At 47.0% G+C, this 25422-nt stretch overlaps 3 protein-coding genes and 2 pseudogenes across 3 annotated transcripts in view; 1 reads left to right on the forward strand and 4 right to left on the reverse strand.

The window, feature by feature from the left end:
• The window catches only part of LOC149109751 (uncharacterized), a gene marked incomplete at its 5' end in the record, with an annotated part of 77441 nt that overhangs the window by 38369 nt on the left and 13650 nt on the right, over positions 1 to 25422 (forward strand). The window lies entirely within an intron of this gene.
• On the reverse strand, positions 10075 to 11131 carry LOC149109755 (uncharacterized; the record flags this gene model as incomplete). Its single annotated transcript, XM_089293741.1, has 1 exon — positions 10075 to 11131. A coding segment is annotated over one exon (1047 nt), but the record flags the coding sequence as incomplete, so codon positions are not given.
• LOC149109756 (uncharacterized) lies at positions 12923 to 14409 on the reverse strand (annotated as a pseudogene).
• LOC149109757 (uncharacterized) lies at positions 16496 to 17295 on the reverse strand. The gene has a single exon (XM_089294046.1). It carries the CDS (start codon positions 17293 to 17295, stop codon positions 16609 to 16611), a length of 687 nt encoding a protein of 228 aa, XP_089150172.1. The 3' UTR covers positions 16496 to 16608.
• On the reverse strand, positions 19398 to 21105 carry LOC149109758 (uncharacterized; annotated as a pseudogene).

Here is a 25422-nt window from a genome sequence, read left to right on the forward strand (position 1 = left end):
CATTTGTTTTGGATTTTATTGGGGATCTGAGTGGCCATCAAGGAGAGTAACAAGTAGTAATATGCACAAGGAGTCGGGAGGGAAGAGGTATTTCAAGTAAGATTTCCATATGTTCACAACACAAAAAAATCGAACTGGCCTTCTCTTTTATTTAAGGGTGTCTCAAAGCAGTTTCCATCACTTGGATTTTGATGGGTCTGTATAATCACTCTTTATCACTTAATGGTACAATCATGGAATCAAAAACTGCCCAATCATTAGGGAACAAGTTGTTATCATTTTCCTGGCACGATATATAGGTTACCATAGCAACAGTATGACCTGGTAAAAACACCCTTAATTACAGCTTTATGGGCTTATAACTCAAAAACGGCATGGTAAAATTTTTTGATATTATCAAATTTTAATAAGCATGATAAGATGTAAGCTCAATTACCAGCCTAGATAAGATGCAACTTTTGACAAAGTTTAAAAAAAATTCTGTACATAGGGTTCAGAGTCACCTTAAATTTTCAAAACTTTAAGTTCATGTTCTTCAGCAAAATATACTTATGTACACTGGTTTTATTACTCCTAGTTATAACTGCAAACATGCTGGGGTGGCTGTGCTGAAAAAATAGGTCAAAGCACTTATCTTAGTAGTATTGTGAGTAACAATAACAGCTCGAACAATTTGAACAATTATTCAAACAATTATTCTTCTTTGTAGTAAGAGATGGCACACCCACAGATGATGAATTAGAAGAACTGGGCAACGAAATTATAAACTGGATAAAGCTTGGGCGTTGCCTTGGGGTCAGTGATCCACAGCTTGAACAAATAAATCAAGCTCACAACCAACTGTCTGAAAAGGTATACCACATGTTAAAGCACTGGAAACAAAAAGAAGGTTATGTAGCAACCTACAAGACTTTGTGCGATGCATTGAAACACAAACTTGTACAGCGCCAAGACTTGGCAGAGCGGTTTTGTTACATTAATGGTAAGTATTTTCTATTAATTACTGTTACTATTAGAGTCTGATGACGTACTCCAAATCAAGCAGGCTGGATGGGGTTATTGTTGTGTTTTCAGGCAACAAACTTTAGTCTTGCAGCACCTCTCTTCATCTAGGTGTTAATTGACAGGGTAATGCAAGGCACTGATAAACAATTTTTTCTATGTCACTTGTCAAGTTTCTCTTAAGCTAACTATTTTTAGTGACAACTTAATTTAAAGGAATTTATCAGTTGCATGAAAATTAAGTAGTTCAAGTCATGAAGTCACTGACTTGCAGTGTAATATACCTAGTCTCACAGGCATGAGATTGTTAACTTGTGAGTGCCAGGATTTTTGAAGATAACTCAAATATTTCTCAAAATGTCCAAAGATTTCAAAGCCGTTCAAAGGTTTCCCTGTCTGTGTCATACTGATGTGTTTCACCAAAGATTACACTGGTGCCAGTACAAAGTAATTTCTTTAAAGAGGAAATGGCTACTTTAAATGGGCAGTGCTATAAATAGTAACCTAAATGTAAGTTTCAAAAATGCAGTCATGCATTCATTTGTTGTCAGTAATAATTACCCCATTTTAACTTAGCCTTTCTCCCTTTTGAAAGATGAGTAATTTAGCCAAGGGGCTCTTTAGGTCCCCCTTCCCCGCCCTGCCCCCCACTCTCCCGCTCCTTCCTGGTTCCTTAATAGTTACCTAATTTAAATCGCATGTTAAGCATTTATAGTTGTCTACTTAAGTGATAATCAAATGTTTTTCATTAAGTCACATCACACGTAAAAGTCACATTTGAAAATTTCTACCACCTTGGATTTAAAAAGTTGTTCAGATCTGTCAGGACAGCTCCAAAATTTATTTGAAAAAGAATCAGAAGAATCTTAGTAAAGAATCTTAGATACAATAAGAATAGTTGTTGAAGTAATGATTTTGGTATAAATCCTTCTCAATGTCATTAATAATTCTTTAAGTTTGAACAAGGAAATCATGACCAGATGGTGTTTGGATTAAATTAGCATACTTTATTAGATTTTTTGCAATTTTACAATAGAACCCTGCATAACAGCCACCTCTTTATTGTGTCCACTTTAAAGTGGCCTGAACATAAGAACTCTGTGCCAGTCATTTTCTTATTTAAAGAACTCCTTTCATATGGCCACATTTCTGTGGTCTGTTGGTGACTGGATTAATGGGGTTCCATGTTTCCCTTGACTTCATCTCAGGGAACATCAAGATTCTCGGTAAAACAATTGGAACCAGTAAGTGTGTAATATCCACTGAAACCCATTTCGACCATTAGGTTCCTTTGACGATTGATGAAACTTGAACGACTCAACCTGAAACTTGAACGACTCAACTTGAAACTCGAACGACTCAACTTGAAACTCGAACGACTCGACTCGAGACTTGATACTCAAAGATTTCGAGTTTCAAGGATCATGGATTGAGTCGAGTCGTTCGAGTTTCGAGTGACTGTCAACTTACATTTGACCGTTACTGTAGGTCACTTTGATTATTCATTTCATTGAAGTCATTTTGCATATCTTTATAGAACCTTTTACCATTCAGCAGCCCGCTGGTGCAGTACCAGCAGGGAGAGTGACGGGAGAAGTCTCTGGTGCCACTGCAAGTACTCTGAAACGGAAACATTCGGATTCAGATCCTGAACGAGGTATGTAATATAACCCAGTTATACAGTGTTTTTGAATGGTATATCATGGAATATCCCATGAGTCACTTGTATTTTCTCGGTATACATATGAGTAGTATAGGGGGGAGTCAAACAAATACCGTTTCGCAGAGGGAGCTGAATTTCACCTTATCGCAGCCCCCACCATTAAGTCCGGCCCTCACATGCTCGGGCCGGTTGAACCTGGGGGCTGCGATAAGGTGAAATTCAGCTCCCTCTGTGAAATGGTATTTGTTTGACTCCCCCTATACTACTCACAACAAAGGGCCACATATTAGAAACAAGCGAGCCCGCTGTTATACCGCCTGAGCCGCGATGTCTCGAGCGCCAAACAAGTGCGCATGGCTGATGCGGGGCCGGAAAGAAAGCTGCGGGAAGCGTTGTTACAGGGTGTGTTGCGGGCAGCACAACTACCAGCTGAAGAAAGGAATGAAAATGCCAGAGCCGTGTAGAGGTTGCGGAGTCGGCCTTCTGTGCGACTACCGTCTCTGCTGCCCCTGCGGTGGGAATGCGCTTAAACAGCGGCTTATTTGCAAGCGCAAAAAAGCAAAGGAAATTTTTGAACGTGTTCTGCTCGAGCTGAAAGAAACACATCAGTTAGAGAAATGAAACCTTGGGTTATAACACAAGGAACTATGGCTTCCAAGAACCGAAGGTACGAAGAAAGACTGGAAGAAGAACTCGCAAAAATTGATCCAGCAACGTTGCAGTATTTGGACCAACTTCTTGCAGAAAATGCTCCGGCGGCAAGAAAGGTTGTCCAGAACGTGCTGGAAGAACCAATTTCTCAGGAAACGCAGAAGAGTTTGCAAAAGCCGTTACTCCCAAAGCCTTACCAACCAAGACCCCCTCCACGCCAAAGAAAGTCGAGAAAAGCACAAGCAGTTCTGAGGGAGTACAACCCCTTCCCTGCGTGGAAAACCCGAACAGCGACAGACTACCAGAAGGAGATTCTGGATCTGTTCGATGATGCAGAGAAAGAAGGGGAAGAGAGTACAGGCCGGCGTTTCATTCGATGGCACTTCATCAAAGGTCTGGGGAGAAACCTAACACCAGACTTTATGTCGAGGCTTTGTGAAAGAGTAAGCACGTCGTTCTATCTGAGGCACATTTTCGCGTACCAGTTGTGCAACATTGAAAATGGAACTGTGATCGTGTACTACTCGAACCCCAACGGCTCACAGTGGTTCAACACACTGGAAGACGCAGGAGAATGGCTTAGCCGCCAGGAAGAACTGTGTTTCGACCTTGAAAGAGTTGAAAGGTCCAACATGAAGTGGATTTTTGAAAACTTTTTCAACGTTGACCTGAAGGTTGTGCTTGACAGGCAGCCCTTGGTGGGAACGGACTTTCCCTGACTGGCTGCACAACCTTGCCCATGGTCAGGCAATGGTGGCATTGGACACGTACAAAGACAACATGTGCCTATGACGGTGCATCTCTGTGCACTGAGGGGCGCGCACAGACCGTTGCAAAAAAGAAGCCCGAAGTCTCGCCCAGAGTTTCTACAAACTAAATACCATTCCAGAAAACTTCGGAAAAACATCTCTGGATGAGCTGGACAAGGTGGAAGCCCATCTGAATGAGGGCTCGCCCGTCTCATCTTGGCTTGGAATCCGTGTGTACGAGCCTGAGCGTCTGGAAAATGGAGAAGTGGTTTGGCAACTCAGAATAAACCCGAACCCCAAACTTAAAAAGATTTTGACGATAGGAGTCTATGAAGGCCATGCTTTCTTGATAAAAGACATCGCAAAGCTGGCAAAAACCTATGCATTCACGCATTGCGGGCAGAGATTCACAAAAACCTGCAATCTGCAATGCCACCATCAAACCTGCAGCGTGGGAAAAACGGTAATCTTTTGCCTGGGGACAAAAGTGGAAGCCCCGCAGACAGCATTTGAGAAAGTGATGTACCCAAACACCTCATGTTCGAAACAAGCACTGCTGTGGCTGGAGCGAGAAGCGAAGCAATGGGGGATCCACATACACCACGCAATGTGCGGGAACGGGGGCGAGAGATGGCTTCCGTGAGAAGGCGGGAAAATGAAGTCTCCTGTCGATGGGTACAACCACGAAACGAGGACGGTATTCCAATAGCACGGTTGTAACTTCCACGGATGCCCAAAATGTTATCCGCGCCAACGGGAGGTTATAACAAACAGTAAAACAGCCGAACAACTGTACCAAGCCACCGTGAACCGTACCGCATTTCTCCAAAAGAGCGGCTACAAAGTAATCGAGGCTTGGTCTTGCGAAGTTGGGTATCTTAATGGGGAACTCCCGAAGAAGCAAACAAAAACTTACTCACACGGTATTTTGTATCATTTCGAGGCGTATGGCGACAAAAACTATCGGAAAGAGCCAACAGGAGCGTTAACGATAGAAAACGCGCATGTGCCGATCTCCGTGAGCATTGGGGACACTCTTGAAAGAGAGCCCAGCCACATCTGCAAAAGAAACCCCACGAAGCTGGTCCGCAAGTTCCTGAAAGAGCTGGAGAGGCACGAGAAAAACATCCAGGACCAGGTGAGAGCGGAGTTTGTGCCAGAAGACATGCACCTGCTGACAAAAGATCAGCATCAAAAAATTAATGAATGGTGCAACCAGGTCCCTGTCGTGGGCTTCAACTCAGGCTCATACGACCTGAATCTGATCCAAAACCACTTCGCCAGCACTCTCGCCGAAGTATCAAAAAAAGTCAAAGTGGCCAAGAAGGGGAACAAAACCATGTTCCTGCTCACCTGGGGGGCCCGTTTCCTCGATATCAACTACCTTGGCCCGGGCACGAGCTACGACAAATGGGTGAAAGCCTACGGATGCGAGGCAGCGAAATCCTGGTTCCCCTACGAATGGTTTGACACCCCCGAAAAGCTTGATTACCCCGGGCTCCCAAAATACGAGGACTGGTATTCGAAGCTGAAGGATGGATACGTTCTCACGCGGAAGGAGTGGGAGGGGTGCCAGCGGCTGTTCAAAGAAAAGGGGATGCGGATCTTTGCAGACTGGCTGCGCTATTACAACAATCTTGATGTCGCTCCTGGCCTCGAGGCACTGGAAAAGATGAAAAGCTTCTACACCGAGAGAGGAATCGACATTCTGAAAGACATGGTGAGCCTGCCAGGGGTGAGTTTGCATTATTTGCTCCGAGGGGCAATCGAGCGCGGCGCAGACCTTTACAGCCCAAGCAAAGAGGCTTGCGAAATGCTCAAAGGGGCGGTTGTTGGCGGACCGAGCCTGGTTTTCATAAGACGGCACGAGGCCGGTGTGACACGGATAAGGTCGCATCAGTTCGAAGAGCCGCGTCTTTGCAAAAAGATTCTCGGTTTCGACGCCAGCGCTCTCTATCTCTCGACCATGCTCAGAGAAATGCCTTGCGGGAAGGAGAAGGTCATGCACTACGATGATGACCGCCAAGCGGAAGCAGCCGAAGTTCTGATTCACTGGTTGAAAGCGGGATCCCAGAGCTCTTGCGGCCAATGTTCAAGGAGATGTGCCCTTTCTTTTACAACAAACGGGTTCCCGCCGAAGCTGTGCCGAAACATATGGAAGACTACTTGGCGAGAACGGGCAGACAGTGCGGAGACGGGAGAAAGCTTGTGGGGGCTCTGTCTGCACAAAGGATCCTGCTTTACACACCTCTGTTGCTGTGGTACGTGAACCATGGGGCGGTTGTCACGAGGGTTTCCAGAACAATCAACTACGAACCGGGTAAGATCTTTACCTGGTTCGTGGATCAGGTGATGGAGGCACGCCGGACAGGAGATGTAGACAGCAGCGTGGCGCTGCTAGTTGAAGTGTTCAAAGTTCTCGGAAAAAGTGCCTACGGGAAAACGCTTGAAGCGCTGGAACGGCAAACAAATGTGATATACACGAAAGACAAGAAGGTTGTTGACAGAGTGCTGTGGAGCGCGTATTTCGAAGACCTCGACGAGATTGGGGAGGCCTACGAGCTGGAAAGCCGCAAGCCTCGGATCACAATCAGACGGCCGTTCCAGATTGGAATTGCTGTCTATCAGCTGGTGAAGCTGCGGATGCTGGAATTCTACTACGACTTTCTCAACAAGTATGTCGACAGAAGAGATTTCGAGCTCATCCAGATGGACACGGACAGCAACTACATGGCAATCTCCGGCGAGCGGCTCGAAGACATTGTCCGGCCAGAGCTGAAGCAAGAATTCGAGGCGGAAAAAAATCAGTAGCTGCCTTGGGACAAGTGGAGCGGCCGGACCCCAGGCCTCTTCAAACTTGAGTTCGAGGGCAGCCGGATGATCGCGCTCTGCTTGAAGTGCTATTTCGCCAACGAAGGAGAGGGGGGCGAAAAAAAGAAGTTTAGCACGAAGGGGATGTCGAAAACGCAGAACGAGCTGACATGGCAGCGGTTCGAGGAAGCGCTGGAAGGCAGCAAAGATATGGCAACCAACAGAGGTTTCACGATGCAGGATGAGCAGAAGGTCACTTATGAGCAGCAGAAGCTGGGGCTGAGTGCGTATTACGACAAAAGGGTGGTGCTGCCCGATGGGATACACCTAACCAATCAAATTTAACATTTAGTTCACGTCAGACGGAGGAAGAATAGTGTTTGGAGGGACAACCAGCAACTCTTCAGGTACGAAGCTGCGGTTGGGCCCGTCACGCAGATAGTAGAGAACAGGTTGATCCGGTTTGGAAAAACATCTTTCAAGGCTGTAAACTTTCAAAGACCAGATTGGATCCGTGGCTCTTTTTACGCCCCCTTCAAGCTCGCCAGGCTGGTAGAGATAACGAACTTGGACAAGAGAGGAGAGTATTTTTTCGCTTTTTCCAACAGGCCTCGAGTAAGGTGTCGATGGCCTTGCATAAACAGATTTTTCTTTGATGGCAACGGCGGGTTTCTTGCCGATAAGGCTTGTGACCTAGTTGTTCAAAGCCGAAACAACTTCAGGAAGTCTTTTGACCCAGGCAGTGGACCGCTTGCCCTCAGGGAGTTGCATTTCCACGGCGTACTGGTGGCCAAACAACCGCTCTGCCAGGGTGCGGTTGAAACGTTTGACAATGGCCTGGTCGCAGTGAATGTCAACCCGCCCACGGCAAATATATGTTTTTGTGCTTGTCCATCTCTTATGACAGCACCCATGAATTCGCGCCTGGGGTCAACCTGCAGCATTTCAGGCCATTTGAGAGGCCCGCGCTTGTAAATCTTCTGAAAAGCCTGGGCGACCTCATCAGAATTTTTCGAAGTCAGGGGTTCGGCCTCTTTGTAGTGGCTGGCCACGTCGACAATGGTCAGCGCGTATTTGAAAACTTTGCGGCCGCGAGGGAGCTTGTCGTGCAGCAGAAAAAGAAGGTCCGCCTGGTGGACCTTGTTGGGTTTGGGAACGTCGAATTTCGGTCAAGGAATTCGCTTCGGTGCGGGGAGGTATATCTGCCAGAGCGTTTGCCTGATCAGCCACTTTTTTTTCGGTTTCTTCAGGTACCTTGGTGGCTTCGGCTAATTTTTTGATCATGGCGATTCCTTTTCAATAGCCCCCGGGGCCGTAGTAAATCTTTGCGAGTTTGGCGTCCATATAATTAAGGCGTAAAAAAGTTTAAAGGAACCGGAAGGCCGCGTAGCCCAGAGTGAGTGCCCCGGTGCCCACGAACGGGAGTTCACCCTTTTTCTGCTGCTCACTTGGTTGGTAGAAATCCGAGAACTTGGGCTCCTTGGGGGGTACCATCTGTTTGTCAGGATGTGCCTGGTTGTAGAGTTTGAAGGCGTAGTCGGTGTTGGTGAAGTTCTGCTTGGCCTGCTCCTTTGTTTGCACCTTGGTCACGATCCAGTCGAGAAGTTGTGTTCGGTCACGCGTGTATTTGGCGTAAGCCACTTGATAATCTTCCAGAGCTTTGTCGTGGCGCTTTTTTTCTTCAAGCGCAGCTTTGTCGCCCTCGCCAGATAATTGCTGGCAATAAAAGCCGTGGCGTTCAACACAGCCCCGCCAATCATGATCGCGATGCTCGTCATGGTGCTATATATCAGAATCCTTTTTTCAAATAATTTAACTGTCCTTGGGTACTGTTTGCTGGTTGCCTAAGTATTTGATGTAATCAGCTTGGTACGCCTCAAAAGCTTTATCAAAGCGCACTTTTTCTTGGATCGCAGCTTTGTAGATAGAGGCAGCTAACGACATATTCGTCATTACGATGTAAAAATCCTCAGGCCCATTATCACCAATAAGCTTGATGGAGTTGTGAAGGTATCCGATGCAAACGTCTCTGTGCTCCTCGAAAGCTTTATAAAAGCGCGATCTTTCTTCAAACACGTCTTTGTAGCTACTACGGCTGGACATCAACATATTGTTGACCTTCAAACAAAAAACCGCAGGCGCTTTGTACGTATCAATGATGCTCTGCATATTATTTGTATATAGGATATTTTTTCAAATCATAATTTCAGACACTGTCAGGGAGGATTTTTTGGCCTGAGGTACTTTTTAGCGCAATGCTGCCCGCCATGATGGCGGTGAACTTCGCGTAATTCATCACGCTGCTGCTGGGATTGGAAGTGAAATTCTCTTTCACAACCTTTTTTGCGGCCCAGCCGATGCCCGTGGCTAATAACGTGAGAGTTGCGGCGTCAATGACGATCTTGACAAGCTTGTTGTCTGACATGATGGCGGTTGCTATAAGGAAAATAACAAAAGTTTAAACTCATCGCTAGGAGGTATCCATGGCAACCCTGGAAAGCAGGAACCACCCAATGAGCGTCCGCTAACCAGCACCGTCACACTGAAAGAAATTCAGTGGAATTTACTTACCTGGAGAATACTTACCCTGACCAAGGACAAAACGGGAGGGAGGAGAGGGTGCAAGAATCCGCAATGATTCGCAAGCAAAGCAGTGCAACTGATCCGCAACAATCAGCAGAATACACTACAACAATATTATGCAATGAACCATAAACCCCTGCAAAACCCCTGAAGGCTGCCCCACAGGTCACGTACTCCCAAACACAGAAACCGCTGGCTGCATAAGCTCATATTTAACTTACCTAAATGATATTAGCTGGATGGACACACTAGCTGGCTGCATTAGCTTGAGTTTAACCTTGCCTAAATGATATTTAGCCACATTTAAACTCATCACAAATAGATGAGCTTGGGAACTGGTGCCTCAAAGGTTAGCGGGGTGCCAAAGCCATAAGCCACTAGGAGGTATCCATGGCAACCCTGGAAAGCAGGAACCACCCAGATGAAACCCTTCTCCTGGTGCTTGGACAAAGGAGGGACCCAGGGACAGGGTGACATGGTACCTCCGATCCCCCCAAACCTACCCCCAAGCACCAATCAGCTGGTATAAAGGGCAAATGCAAAATAAACACATACCCAGGAACATCATGCTACAGCAACCAGAGATAAGCTCCCAAAGGTGTTCCAGGTAGCACAAATGCTTTCCTCAAGCCAATTTTTTAGAGAGGGCAGCTAAGGCATCTGACGGGGTCCTAATGTAGAGCTGATAGGCATTGCTTGACCAGCAGCCCATGGACTGAATCAAATGATCCGGTACTCCATTGCGAGCAGCGACGGCAGCCCCTATACGAAAGCTATGGCTCGAGAAGTTACCAGGAATCCTGGCGGAGACCATGATCTGCCGAAGCCAATCCGTCAACACAGAACGTGAGAGGGGTTGACCACTCTGGAACAAAAACAGGGGGCCTGGAGCATCTCCCCTGAGTGCAAGGTAAGTCACAAGAGCATGCACTGCACACAATGGATGCCTACCAACACTGATGTGAATGAGACAGCCCTTCCGAAATGGATCAGTCTTGGAATCTTTAATCTTAATGCGCATGCATGATGGGGCCGAAGGTGAATCCACCGCAACATCCTGAACACCCAAGTGCAGAGATGAAGAGAGGCTAGACAGGTTGGGAACAGTGAACTCGGAAGTGCGTAGGAAGCCAAAACATCCCAATGAACAAGCTGCCCAGAACATGCAATGGTCCGGGAGGCAAAGGTCCAGAGACTGCCAAATAACCAACATCAGGTCATCAGTAATGGGAAGTCGCGAAGAAGGAGAACCTTGACAGTGATTGATTCCACGTACAACCTGTTGAAGACGAAGGCAATTCATAAGTGGGTCAGGGAACCCTTGTTCAATATGAAGGGCTCTAACCCCAGACAAATACACCTTGATAGAGGAGTGCTGAATGGTTCTCGCAAGAAACATGACAAAGAGGCAAAGTGTCCATTCGTCTGCTGGGCATGGGGACCCTGAAGGATGTAACTTGCCAAGCTGACGGCAAAAGGAAATGAACTTCGATTGTGCTGAAGCGTAAGAACGGCGTGTCGAGGGGACGAGACCTTGAGATAGAAAGGAAAAGCACTGTTGCTCTAGGGCAGAGAAGTCAAGTCCACCAGAAGCTCCGGCGGGATCCAAGTAGGGTGAAGCTGTGCATCCGGGACCAACTGCCTGAAGTCCTGCCAATGAAAGCGAGACAAAGCATCAGCTATCTGATTGTTAACCCCAGGTACATGTTGGGCAGAAAAGGAAAAACTGATGAGCGGCTGCAAGAAGCAGGCTGCGCAGTAATCGCATCAAACAAGGCACTTTAGAAGTCCTGGAACTCAAAACATGGACGACAGCATCGTTGTCTGAACAGAAAAGGACGTGCTTCTTGCACCACGTGTGTCCCCAAACATGAGCAGCGATGACAACTGGAAAGAGCTCCTTATAAGCGATGGACTGCTGTAGTTGAGAAGGAGCCCAGGAACCAGCAAACCAAAGGCCCTTGAGGTATGCTGCATAACCAATTGATCCAGCTGCATCAGAAGCCACCTCGACGTCTGCCTCTGGCAATAAACCTGGGAACAGCCAAAGGGAACACCATGCCAATCTGACAAGAATTGGTGCCACCACAGGAGGTGCAAGTGAAATTCCCTGTTAAGGCAAACTGGGTGATCTCTTTTGCGAAAGCAGCATAACAGGTCGATCATGCGACGTATGAAAGTTCTCCCAGGCCAGACCACTTTCGCCGCATGATGCAGATGGCCAATGAGAGATTCTAACTCCTGCCTATTGCACCATTTTCAAGAAAGCCAAGAAGTAATGAGATCTCACAAAGCAGACAATTTCTCGGCAGGGAGACGAGCGATTTGATTAACGGAATCCAACTCAATACCTAGGACCACAAGCACAGTTGAAGGGCCCACACACTTGCCGGGGTGAAGTGGCAAGCCCAAACGTCTGCATACTGACACTGCAATACTCAAGTTGTGCGCACACTGAGATGACTCGGGAGGGCCAGCAGTGATGAAGTTGTCGAGGTAGTGCAGCAGGTCTGGAATCTGGTAAGAATGCACGAGGATCCACTCAACCATGTCTGCTATCGCATTGAAGATGAAAGGAGCTGATCGAAGGCCAAAGGGGAGAGCCAGATCAACATAATATTGATTACGCCACTTCATCCCCAGCAGATAACGGTCAGATGGATGAACAGGAACATTGCGGTAAGCAGCCTCGACATTGAACTTAGCCATGAGGGCCCCCTTTCCCAGTCGAGACACTAGGCAAATAATTTGATCCACAGTTATGTAGTGGAGGGTAAACTCATCTGGGTTGATCCCATCATTAACACTACCCCCCCTGGGGAAGACAAGTCCACAATGAGGCGCCACTTTCCTGGTTGGCCCTTCTTTGGAATAACATCAAAGCTGCTGACTTGGAGGTTGGGGAAGGAGGGGGGGAATTGAATGGGCCAGCCACCCTACCCAACGACACCTCATTGGCTAAATAGTCATCAATGACAGACTGATGCTGGTGTGCAGATGGTTTGTTTTTCTTAGCCACCTTAAGCTTTTGGGCCGGGCAAAAGCCCAATTTAAACCCGTGACGGATTCCATCCAATACAAAATGAACCTGCTGTTGATGGGGATGGAGCCGCAACTCCCAGGCAAACTGCTCTGCCTGCAGAGGAGTGACTGCTGAAACTGGGGGGAGAGGAACTGGGGAAGGAACACAAATAGAACAGGAGTCAATAACTGGCCCCATAATATCTAACCCCAACCCAAACCCCTTAATTGATGCACATCCTGGTAAATAACAAATGCCACGAAAATAAAACTGAAGCGACTAGATAAAATTCAAGCACAAAAGGTCAAAAAATACATGTGGTAAATATGTCTCCTAAAACGAAAGAACAACAACATAGTGTGGTGGGAAATAACAAACATAACGCGGCAAATGACAAACAGTCCTCCACCCTAACAACGAAGTCAAAACAGTATGGGAGGGCCTAATGACAAGTATTAAAGTCTACTACTTCAATCGCTTAGTGCCTGGACTTGCTGCTCGAGCGAGAAGGAGAAGAGTCAGCTTGCTGTTTGGGAGAAGCTCGGGACTGGCTTGGTGGCTCGCCAGGGCAAGCTCCAACGCGGTGCGGACCAAAGCAGCTGGAGCATTTGTGTGCAAAACGGCACGATGAAGAAGGAGCAACACAGCCTCGGTTCCACGATTTGCAAAGAATGTGGGAAGACGAAGCTCCTTGTGGCTCCGTGGATTCATCTGACAATTCACGGCCAGGACGGACAGAGGCCCCAGCCACATGGAAATTAAACAACTGGACATTTATGGCTGACCAGTCCGTCAAGTTCGTTGCGGCAGTGTGTTCGCAGAAGGCCCGATCATACGCCAACCAAACCCAACCGCCAAACTGGCGATATGTGCGGAGAATCAAAAGCTGGTATTGCAGCAAATCCCTCCACCGCTGAGGGAAGTGAGACGACAAAATGAGGCTGTACACTGAGAAAGCCTCCAGCCAACTTGATATATCCTCAATGCGCCGTTTAGGTGTTTTAGGTGTCGAAGTTAGCACCAACCAACCGTCAAGCGGCAACTGAGGCTCGGACTCAGTTGAGACTATGTTGACCGAAAGCAGCTCGTTCAGCTCTACAAACTTCCCAGCCACAATCTGGCTTACGACCTTTGCTGGAATGGGTGAAAACTCAGGGCCAACCACGAAACCCTGATGCAGTATAGGCGACTGGGCCGGCGAAGAAACACCGCCGAGAGCGAGCGACGCGGTCCCAATAGCGGAATTGGACGAAGAAGTTGTGAGTGCGGGTATTGGCGAGGCAAATGTAGAAACAAATGAAAGCACAACAAAATTGGGTCTACCTTGCGCCGTAGCGCTCGCAGTGACCGCCGAAACTAGCGGAAAGCCAACGCCAGAGGCTGCCAGGGCTGACTTGAGCATCTAGCTGGCCAGAAGATAGAGACGATGGAGGAACACCCCCAGGCATGGCTGCCTCCGGCACACTTGTGGATGAAGAAACGGGAGATGTCAATGGCAGATTGGAAGCTTGCTCGGCCGCGAGGGCTTGCTTGACCGCATTGACAACCGATGCCAAGAAAGCGGGAGAAGGCTGATCAGCAGGCTGAGCTTGAGACGTGGAAGGAACGACCGGCGTCTGTGAAGTTGATCGAGGGAGATTTGCTTCATTGGAACGTGGTCGAGTCGTCTCAGCAACAGAAACAATGGCATCAAAGGCCGCCGCTTGACTGTTATGGGTTGACCTGGCCGGCATTATCATATAAACAAGGATAAACAACAGCTCTTGAAAGAGAACAAAGGCAACGAAGATGCAAGAATCCGCAATGATTCGCGAGCAAAGCAGTGCAACTGATCCGCAACAATCAGCAGAATACACTACAACAATATTATGCAATGAACCATAAACCCCTGCAAAACCCCTGAAGGCCGCCCCACAGGTCACGTACTCCCAAACGCAGAACCTGCTGGCTGCATAAGCTCATATTTAACTTACCTAAATGATATTAGCTGGATGGGCACGCTAGCTGGCTGCATTAGCTTGAGTTTAACCTTGCCTAAATGATATTTAGCCACATTTAAAACAAAATTAATCTGCCTTTTCTGCGGCTTCTTCTTTTTCGTCTTCTCTTCTTCTTAGTATTTGCTCTAGTCTTCTTACTTCTTGTATTTTTGTTTGCCTTTTTCTTTCTTCTGCGCCCTTATCAGCAAACATTTCGTTTGCAAGTTGCGCCACTTTTTTGGCAGCTTTTGCGGTAAATTCGAGCCAAAATACTGCAATTCCGCCAATTGCGACTGAAGAGATGAGAAGATGCGCGATGGTTTGGTCCGACATCGTGATATACATTACACGCAAAAGTTTAAATCATTTTTCTTAATCCTTTTCGCTGTGTCGCGCGAGCAGGTTCTGGCTCGACACGCGCGGGCTCTGGCATTTTTTTTGTCAAATGCGGCATTGGCCATTGCCTTGAGCTCTTCACGTTTGTAATAGATCCTGAGCAGTGAAACGCCTATGCCGCCAATAGCAATCCATTGGTTGGCGCTGAGGCCACCGCTCTTTGGGCTTTCGCCTTCTGTAGTCGGGGCTGGCTCAGGGGGCTCTGTGGCAGCATTCGCCTTATTTTCCCCGAGAGCCCTATAAGCCTCCGCATTTTTCTTCTGTTGTTCCCGCGCCTGCCGCGTTCTTTCAGATGTCGCTTTGCCAGCAGCCACACGCTTAGGATTTTTCACGCGCTGTATGGTTGGAGTTGGAGTTGTCGCTTGCTGTGGGATATCTACAGCAGGCGCTGCCTGGGTCTCAACCTGAGGCGCGCTCTCGGATTGTTCGGTTGACATTCTGAAACGAACCGTATTCTAAGCAAATGAAAAAAGTTTAATTGTTAACAATTTTTCACCAAGCCCTCAGCAGTTGTTGATGAATGCTAACCAGTTATTCTGCAGTTGCTGAGCCGGGTACTTCATCAACGCCCTCAAGCGGATAGCCGTGTTCATCACGAGAAGGGTGGCTCTGCTCCGGCTACTGTGGACTGAAATCAACATGTTTGGTTGTGATGAACACCATGTTGGCCGCAGCAAGAAACCGTCCCCACTTCAAAGCAAGGTTGCCGGCCAGATTGGAGAGCTCTTTGTTCAAGATGTAGTCGTTTCTGAGCTCTTTTTGGTAAGCGTCGATGTCTTTGATTTTGACGGTCATTTCGACCACTTTGGTTGCAAGAAAAATAAAGCTGTCGATCAGGCTTTCCGTTGTCTTTGAGCCCACGTACGTCTCGTAGCGTTTGGTGTATTTCTCAACCTCTTTGTCGCTCAGGCGCTTCACCTGCTCGTGTGTTAACTGTACTCCGATGGCCTCTTTGGCTTTGCCTGTGGACACCAGCACGGCCAGTTGATCGCGAAGAGCAGGAATGTCAGTTCCGGGGGCGGTTGGAACAAGGCCACCTGCGGGACCACTCGACGGCTCGGGCTTGATTTGAAGAAGGTTCATAACGTCTGCTAACGCGGCATCTTCTCCCGCCATTGTGCAAGGCTATATACAGCTTTCATTTTTTTATTGAAAACAACTTTACCCCGTAGGGGTGGTGAAGCGAGAACACAAGATAAGAGAACTTTCGCTCTTTCAGCTTTGAAACCAGACCTTTGTACTCATCCTGAGAGAGCTCGTGGGCATAATCATCGAAGATGGCTTTCATTGTCCTGGCCGAGGGGGTGTAAAAGAGGACGATCGCCACCACGTTCTCCTGGAAGGAAGATGTTATGCCGGTCAACTTCTGGGTCAGCACCCAAACGCTGATGCCCATATGTCGGGCAGAAAAGGCGAGATTCACCAGCTCGCCCGTGCGCCCTTTCACATCTTTGGAGGCTGCGCAGTCATCCAGGATTATGAGTGTGTTGGTGCCCTCGGAAAGCCATCTCACGAGCTTCAACCACTTTTCCACATCGTGCTTCTCGCAGACTATCACATCCATTCTTGGATCATTTTCGCCAAGCCGGTGGTAGGTCTTGTGCGCGAATGTCGGGCAGATGAGCAGGATGTAGTCGAACTTGAAGCGGAAAGGGCCGTAGAGCTGGTCCACCACGAACCTCGATTTGCCTGAATTAGTCGGCCCCTCGATGAGAGCGTTGAAGGGAATCTTGCTCGGGTCCATGTTCATATTCAATCCTGTACAGATTCCAGCTGTCTGTCCATAAGGTTGAACTGGTAGTTGGAGATGATGAAGATATGGCATTTCACGTCGCCTGAGCCTTCGGTTTTCTGCTCAATTTCCAGCTGGACACCGTCCGTACTGTTCACAATCCGCATGCCGCTGCCATGCATTTCTTGGTTAACCATGGAGCACATATCAATCACAAGCCCGAACTTATCACCAGTGTAAAACTTTGTCACATCCATGTGCTCTGTTTTATTTTTTTCTTTCACAAACAAATTGCGGGCCTCTTCCCACATGTCCTTGCCTTCGATGCCGTTGTTGTAAAGCATGTTTGGCGAGCCGTTGACCGTGACGCTGACTTTCGTCAGATCGGGGAAGATGAATTTTTCTGAATCTCTGTTGCCAGCAGTATACGGCGCTACAAACAGGAGGAGGAGGGCTTTCAGTGACCTTTGGGCGTTGACTTTGACAGTGATCCTCGGGTCAACGCCTTTTTTGAAGGCCACCTCTTTGTCATGCATCACGTGGTCGTAAAGGAACTCTTTGCCGCTGGAGTAAACGCTCCGCGCCTCGTCTGCCAGAGTCTTGCTGCGGATCATTTTGTACTCAAGCTGGATGTTGGTCAGCTTGTATTTCAGCTGCTTGGAGCCTTTGACCACGTGTTTTGCTTCGGCAAGTTTTACTTCGAACATGAGGGGTTGTAAAGGGCCTGGGGGTAGAAAACGCCGTGATCGGTTAGGATCTGATGGTCCAGCCTGATCCGGTACTTGCTTCTGCACACCTCATTCAGCTTGTCTTCAGCGGTCAAGGTTTTCTTATCTCCCGCTTTTGAGCGGATCTTGTACAAATCCTCGCTCTGAATCCCTTCGAGAATCCTGTGTTCTCGCTCTTCCTGCGAAAGGAAAAGGTCTTCGAAAGTTTTGTAGATGTCGTATCCAACCGTGTCTTGCAGGGTTGTTCCCGCAAACTTCACGACCAGCCTGTCAACGAGCGCCCATGTGACGTTCTGGACGAGGAAGTTGTTGGCGTGCCCTCCAGAAAGGTCGATGTCAAAGACAAGCGCTAGCGAGCCCGGCACCAGAACCTTGTTCTCGTTCAGTTTGGGCATGTAAACGTACAGCGTATTGTCAGGGTTGGCTTCAGAGGGGGTAAAGGTGATTCGTTTGACCGCGTGCTCGGCCTTCATGGCGTGTACAGTCTTTTCACTGTGCGTTGGGCGAAGGTTCTCTGGAACAACTGACATTGTATTATATCCCAGCGATTATTTCTAATTTGAAAAATAATAGGTTTGCAACATATCGCTATGTCGGCAGAAGGTGAAGGAACAAGCCATGAAAACCCTGCTTATGACCCATACGGTTTGGGTGACGATGACGATAATGAAGGCGGAGATGCCAACGAAACGACTCCTTTCTTCCCAGAAAATTCGTCTACGCCACATGGTAAAGAAGAAGAAATTCCGATGCAGACAATGCAGCACGAAAAAAGTGGGCTGCTTGCAACTTCTTATGCTGAAACCTCTTTCACCGGGGCTCAGACCCTGAGTGAACAAGCGTGGGTTGCTACAAAAGATATCTACCCGGACATGAGCTCAAGCGAGCTTTAGGTTTCATACAGCTCGAAGGGGAAGCCCCAAGTCAAAATGTTCGGAACTGGCAAAAAAACGTATGACCTGTTTACCAAAAACAGGAGAACGGGAAAAGATCAGATCAATCCAAACCTTTCAAAAGAAATAAAAGATGCTCTTGGGCCTTCCAAATACGAGAAGGTTCGATAAACGATATACGAAAAACGGAAAGATCTCAAAGAGAGGCAATACGAGGCTTCACAGAAAGAAAAAAATTAAAAGGAAATGGATGAAATAAGAGAAGCCATTAAAAAGAAACAACAACAGATCGAAGCTCTTGAAAATGAAGAAGCTTCGCAAGAGGAAATTGACAAACTGAAAAGAGGATTGGGAAGTCTTGAAACACAACATCAAAAGGCAAGAAGCGCTTATGAGGGAAGTGTTCAAGTGGCAGAAGATAGATCAATGTTGGAGGAAGATATTCAGGTGCTGGATGATTCGCAAGCGGTAGATGTTGCAGAAAAAGAAAAAGAAGAAGCGAGCGAAGCTCTCAAATCGATAAAGAAACGAAAAGAAGCACTTGAGCATAGAAGGAAGTTTGAATTGGGAAAGTTGTTGGATAATGAAGAAACAGATTTTACCCCCGAACGGAAACAAGAAGCCGAAAAAAGGATTTCAGCTATTGATCAAGAAACAAAGACTGAACGAAGAAGAAAAAGAGTTCCAAACAATACTTGGTGCGAGAAATGAATACATGGAAAAAGAAATGAAACTTCTACAAATTGATAAAGAAGAACTGGAAAAGGCGCAGGAAAAAGACCTTGAGATTATGAACGATAAAGACGCGGCACCTTACGAAAAAGATGCGGCAGAAGAAAGAGTGGACTGGCGTGACAAAGAGATCCGTCAAATTGATGCCCGGCTTGAAGAAATCGGGAGAGAGGACACTGAAGAGAAATCTCTTTGGGAAAGAGTGAAAGACATCTTCAAAAAATATGGGGTGACGCTAACGGCAATATTTATTGCTGCCGGGACCACAATCGGAGCTCTCATTGGGGTCCTCACCAGAGGTTTGAAAGCCACCGGTAAGGCTTTAGGAAATGGGCTAAAAGAGCTCGGTAAAAAATTCACTTCCATATTGCCCAGGCTGATTGGCTCGATTGTGAGCTTTCTTTTCAAAGCCGCCGGCCAAGTCGTCGGGTTTCTGGCCGAGCACACCTGGCTGCTCATTCTTGCCATGGTGGCCTTTTTGTTAGAACAATTTCTTAAGAAGCAGCGTTAACTTACCGCCAAGCCATGAACAGCAACGCCGATAATCCAACTACACCGACAATTACCGCCGTTTTGTTAATTTCGTGTTGCGGTGTTTTATCTGGAGCCTCGGGCTCAATTTTTTGCGCCGTCGGCTGTGCTTGTTTAGTTTCGGTCGAAGCTGGTTTCCTTCATTCGGCTGTTGCGGCTTTGTGTATCGGGTTGGACGGATGGCTGTTGGGAGGGTTAATCTTTGACGGGCCGCCTGCCATGAGTTTGAGCCCAGCTTTTTTTGTGTCTGGATTTACCTCGTTGTTCACCCCAAGTTTCATCCCAGAGACCGCCTGTTTCAGCTTGTTGTTGTAACCGATTGTGCTTGCGGTGTTGATTATCATTTGCGCGGGCATGAGCCAGGCCATGGGGGCTACAGCGAGATTGAGCCTCACCTTCGCTTGATCCACCGCGAGCTGGTACCTTTGTACGCTCGCGGCCAGGTCGGGCTGTGTGATCGCGCTTTCCATCAGCACCAGGAACTCGCTTTGGGCTTCTCTCGCCCGGCCACCAGAACCAAGAATGCTGCTGCGGACGTTGACTTGCGCGCCCAGGATGCAGTAAACGAAAGTCTCGATTGACTGATTTATTCGCGCCAAGCCCGCCTGCGTCAAACCGGATGCTGTGTTTGGTGCGAACCAGTCCGATTGGGTCTCAGAAGCGGCCCCTTGCTCGATGTAATAAATCAAGTCCCCTTGAATACCTTTGCCGCCTTCATCGCTGAATTTGTTCCATCCCGGGTATAGGTAGTCAATTTTCGACGCACCTGCGCCTGACACGTACACGTAAACGCTTCCCAGACCGTGGTTTTCCCCTTGCGTGTAGCGTAAATCACTCAACGGATCTATACCGAACTCGTTGCATAGCCTTTTGTACGAAGCGACATCATAATGATTGTCGTATTGGTTAAAAGGCGGGTCTCCGGGCAAAGCGCTCATGCTCTGAATTCCTCCTAGCTGGAACAAAATGCGCCTGACCGTGAAATACACGTGGAATTTGTAGAAAGCTCTTATCTGTGGGGGGAGATCCAACCCGCTGTCAAAGATTTCGCGAGAAACTCCGCACACCTGTGTCGCACAGAAAACCGCGAAGTTGAGCTGTTGCGGCCAATATTTCATGTCTGGCCCTCCTAACCAGTGTTTTGATTCGGCTGCAGAAGTGTGCCTTAGTTTGGTTTCTTGAAATATTTCTCGGAATTTTGTCGTGAAATATTGGTCAGGCGTGACGTAGATTTGGATTGCGTCGTTGAATATTTTTTTCAAGCTTGGCGGTTTGCCGTCGAAAGGTACCGCAGGATGGGCAAAGAAACTCTTGAACCGAGCGGCGACAATTGATAAGGAAAACCACCGCTGTCTCCCAAACCTAGCGCCTCTTTCATTTCCACGCTCCAATATTTTCGATCTGAACCGAAGATGCTTTGAAACGAGCCTTCGCTTTCTTTGAAAAACACCTCTGCGGTTACGTTTTTTTTCTCGTCGATCATTGCTTGTGAAATATACCGGCTTTTGTCCGCTTTTGGAAAGCGGTTTAAAAAGTTTGTCCACGCCTTTTTCTTCGCAGCATCTTCTTTTTTCAAAAACTTGGCATCACCAAACCCGGGTTCTTGACCGATATCGTCTCACCGATTCGCCATATTATTTGAACACAATTTTATTTGTTGAATATAAAAATGGTTGTTCTCACTAATGTCACGCGACAGAACGGAGGGACAATATCTTTTTAAAAACCGATACCGAAAGTGCATTTCATGAAACTAATATCTTGCAGTTTGTACAACAGCTGGGACACTTTGAAAAAAGAAGGTTCGGCCACCTTGGGAGATAAAAACAAAGATATAGCTTTGTCAGTTAGTAAATTACCCCCAGGACATTATAATTTAGAAAGCTTCGCAAAACAAATAGACAGTCTGTTCGACAAATATCAATATAAACAGTTGGAAACAGAAATAAACCAACCTCTTGGCCAGCTTGTAATCAGAAATTTTGGGGCAAAACCGATAGAACGTGATCGCGATTTAGCCGGTTTGCTTGGAATTGGGCGAAAGTTGAGTCTTATAACCTTCGTAAAAAGGCTTACAGCTTCAACGACATATTTTATTCATTGCGACTTGATCGACAAACAAAAGAATATGTTCAATGGCAAAAGGTCAGATGTATTACCCTTGTTTGATATGAAAGGGAAGCCTTATGAAAAGGTGAGCTACCAGGCTTCTCCGCAACAGGTTTTGCGAGAATGCTCTACAGACGAGTTCATAAATAGCATCACCATTAGCGTCAAAGATGAAAATGGTGAACTCTTTGATTTCAAGGGCTTCCCGCTTCTTTTTGAATTAGAGTTAAATTAAATTTCTATATGTACGCAATGTCTTCGGCAAATCTGTTGCCACCAAGCGCGCCGCCTGCCGAGAATGAAAGAAGAATCTATCCAAGCCTTCCCGAAACGACAAATGCCGAGAATTTCCGGCTAACCGAGATAAGCAGAATTGAAAAAGAAATATCTGCTGAGGTCGAGCATTACAGGCTTGTGTTGAAAAAATACAAAAAAGCCCGGAAAGCGCTTCACTATTCCGTGGTTGGCCTTGGCGCTGTCACGGCAGTTCTGTCTTCTGGGGCTGTTGCAACATCACTTACAAGTGTTGGAATTGTTGTCGGCGCGCCTGTTGCCGGGATAGCCGCTCTATCTGGCGCGGTTTCCACTGGCCTGTCCGTTGCCAACAAGAGGCTTGAACGCAAAGTTAATAAGCACACGAGAATCCATTCTCTGGCTATCGGGAAACATGACTCGATAAACCTCGCCGTCTCACAGGCTCTTAATGATAATCGCGTTTCTGACACGGAGTTTCAACTGATCACACGTGAAATGCAGAAATATCGCCAGCTTAAAGAAGCTTTACGCTCAAACTTTGCGCAAATACAAACAAATCCAATCCAGCCAGATATCGAAAAAATAAGAAACCAGGTTCGGGTCCAGGTTCGGGAAGAATACAGAAAAAATCTTGTGGATTAAAGCACAAATTTGAACTAAATTTTGAGCGAAAAAGCACAAAACTATCTCGTAGTGTTATCAAAAACAGGTGATTGTGTTACACCGCGTTACCTTCACGCGTGACGTTGCGTGACTGGGTTATGTTACTGTCACGCGCGACGTTGCGTGACAGGCAACACAAAAGGGTAAAACCCTGTCGGGGGTGCTCGTTGGCTGTACTTTTGCCTAGCCCAGGCTAGGACTTTCCCGCCGCTGAGAAGGCGGACGAGGTGTGAGGTCCCTAGGGACCTCTGAGCACGCCCAGTCTCCACTGGGCCGGGGCGGGTTCACCTAGAGTTGTCACCGTGGACGGTCTCACCCCATACCCCTGACAAGCGCCTGTACGTGCCGTATTAGGAATCAGAGGTGGCCACCCTCACATCCTAAAGCACCATCATTTGCTCGCTGATAAATAGTATAATTACTCAAGCTATATACATTGATCCAGTCGCCTCTCCTATCACTTGTGGTGTTGCTTCTCTGTCCTTTGCCTAAATTCGCAGGTTTTCACACATACGCATGCGCTTTTGGGTGGCGAGATGATGTCATGCTTGAGCTTTATTTAGAGATTGTATGAATAAATTATATCCCAACAGCAGTTCTGAAGGCCAAAATGATTGTGCTGTTTCACGCTATTTGCTTTATTTTCACAGAACTTTCTACACCCGTTTGGCAGAAAGAGGTCAGACATAACATATCAAGTCGTTGAAGCCATGCGAGAAGCAGAGGAAACCGATTGAGGCCCTTGTTCAAGAATATTTCATGTTACGAGCGATCGAACGCTGCGATCGAATCTTGCTATTTTCTCGTTTCGTCCTGCTCACTTCACTTCGGCAGCTTCTGTGATGAAAAAATAAATTCTGTTCTGATTCGTTATTTTCGGCCCAAACAAAAAAAAATCTTGAGTTGTCCTCCATGTTTTTCAGTACTGCTCGGCCAAGGGGCCTGGGGAATATTTGGTTCCAGTCTTTCTGAGAAAAAATGTCACGCAACTCGCAGATTTCAAAACAAAACTTTGCTTCGAACGAAGGTTAGTCTCCGCCTTTTTCGGTAACGCTCCCTGCCAAAAAGGAACCACTCGTGCCAGTCATAATCGTCCCAGGAGCATACCTTTAAAAAATTCTTGTACTCAGGGTTGTCTTCTACGAGAGGTATTATCGGCGGGCTTAGCGTTGCTTTATGAACAGTTCCCTCCTTTTCGAAACAGGGGAAACAACACTCCTCGAAATAACAGTCCGGATATTCGAAACAAATAACCATCGGCACAATCTGCTCCCTGTATTGACAGAAAGGCAGTTTTAAAATATTCGCGTGTACCTTGTCCCACCCCATTTCATTTTTTTCCTTTATTTTTATCGCTATGTTTTCCTTTCTTTTTATCGCTATGTACTCTTTGAGAATCATCTCACGAAGCTCTGGAGGGAGGCGTTGAATGGCCTCGGAAAGCCCGCAGCTTTCTTCCAGTCTTTCTTCGTACCTTCGGTTGTTGGAAGCCATAGTTCCTTGTGTTATAACCCAAGGTTTCATTTCTCTAACTGATGTGTTTCTTTCAGCTCGAGCAGAACACGTTCAAAAATTTCCTTTGCTTTTTTGCGCTTGCGAATAAGCCGCTGTTTAAGCGCGTTCCCGCCGCAGGGGCAGCAGAGACGGTAGTCGCACAGAAGGCCGACTCCGCAACCTCTACACGGCTCTGGCATTTTCATTCCTTTCTTCAGCTGGTAGTTGTGCTGCCCGCAATACACCCCGTAATAACGCTTCCCGTAGCTAACAGCGGGCTCGCTTGTTTCTAATATGCGGCCCTTTGTTGTGAGTAGTATAGGGGGAGTCAAACAAATACTGTTTCACAGAGGGAGCTGAATTTCACCTTATCGCAGCCCCCAGGTTCAACCGGCCCGAGCATGTGAGGGCCGGACTTGATGGTGGGGGCTGCGATAAGGTGAAATTCAGCTCCCTCTGCGAAACGGTATTTGTTTGACTCCCCCTATACTACTCATACGAGTCATAATTAAGGCAAGCGTGTAATATACCAAGAAAATATGAGTTACATTAGTGGGATGTTCCATGGATAAAGCATTGCATAAGCAGGATAAAGCATTGCATAACTATTTTATACCACGCCATAGAATATACAGTGGCCGACAATTCAATGAGACATACGTGCAACGCATGATGGGAAGGTTGAATTTGTTACCGTCAAATATACCACAGCTTTCCTGTATCCTGTTTGGCTGTATTTTCTATGGCATTTTGCAAATAGATTTAGCTAAGCCTTGTGTGTAAAAGCAGAGCTCCATTATAACTTGATAGTAATCAGTTACTCAAAACAATAATGGCTCTGTCAATTCCAAGCCTGCCCATGCCACCACCACCACCCCCCCCGGGGGGGGGTCATTTGACAGGTTGTAGGTCCCCACGATGAGGCATTTGATCGCAAAGAGTTGCCTGAGGGTGGGGAATTTGACAATTTAGTCAAGTACAGAGAGTTTTAAATATTTGGTACTTTTAAACCCGAAAGCTGACTGCTTTCTCTTCATCCAGGTGTTAACTGACAGGGTAATGCAAGGCATCAATAAACAATTGTTCCAATGTCACTAATCAAGTTTCTCTTAAGGTTACTTAACAGGCTATGCCAAAAGTAAGAAGTTTAAATGGATAATAATCTCCTGGCAACTTATCTGTCTCCTGTATGATGATCGCTTTAAATACTAAGCAATGTTTTCAACAGTTCTGAAAATAAAGGAAACGAAAAAGTAAAGTTATGGTTAAACTGAAAGTGAGTGCAAAGAGCAACTTGTATAAGCTTGAAACTAAAACTGACTTTTGTTCCACCGCAGAAAACCTCGAAGACACACTCGAGCAAATAAGAAATCAAATGAAAAAGTTGGGATCACTTCTAGATGAAGGTCAGTAGACGTCAATTGAGATA

Source organism: Orbicella faveolata, unplaced genomic scaffold, assembly GCF_042242905.1.
Source record: "Orbicella faveolata isolate gen_17 unplaced genomic scaffold, um_ofav_v1 contig_25, whole genome shotgun sequence".
Classification (NCBI taxonomy): Eukaryota; Metazoa; Cnidaria; class Anthozoa; order Scleractinia; family Merulinidae; genus Orbicella; species Orbicella faveolata.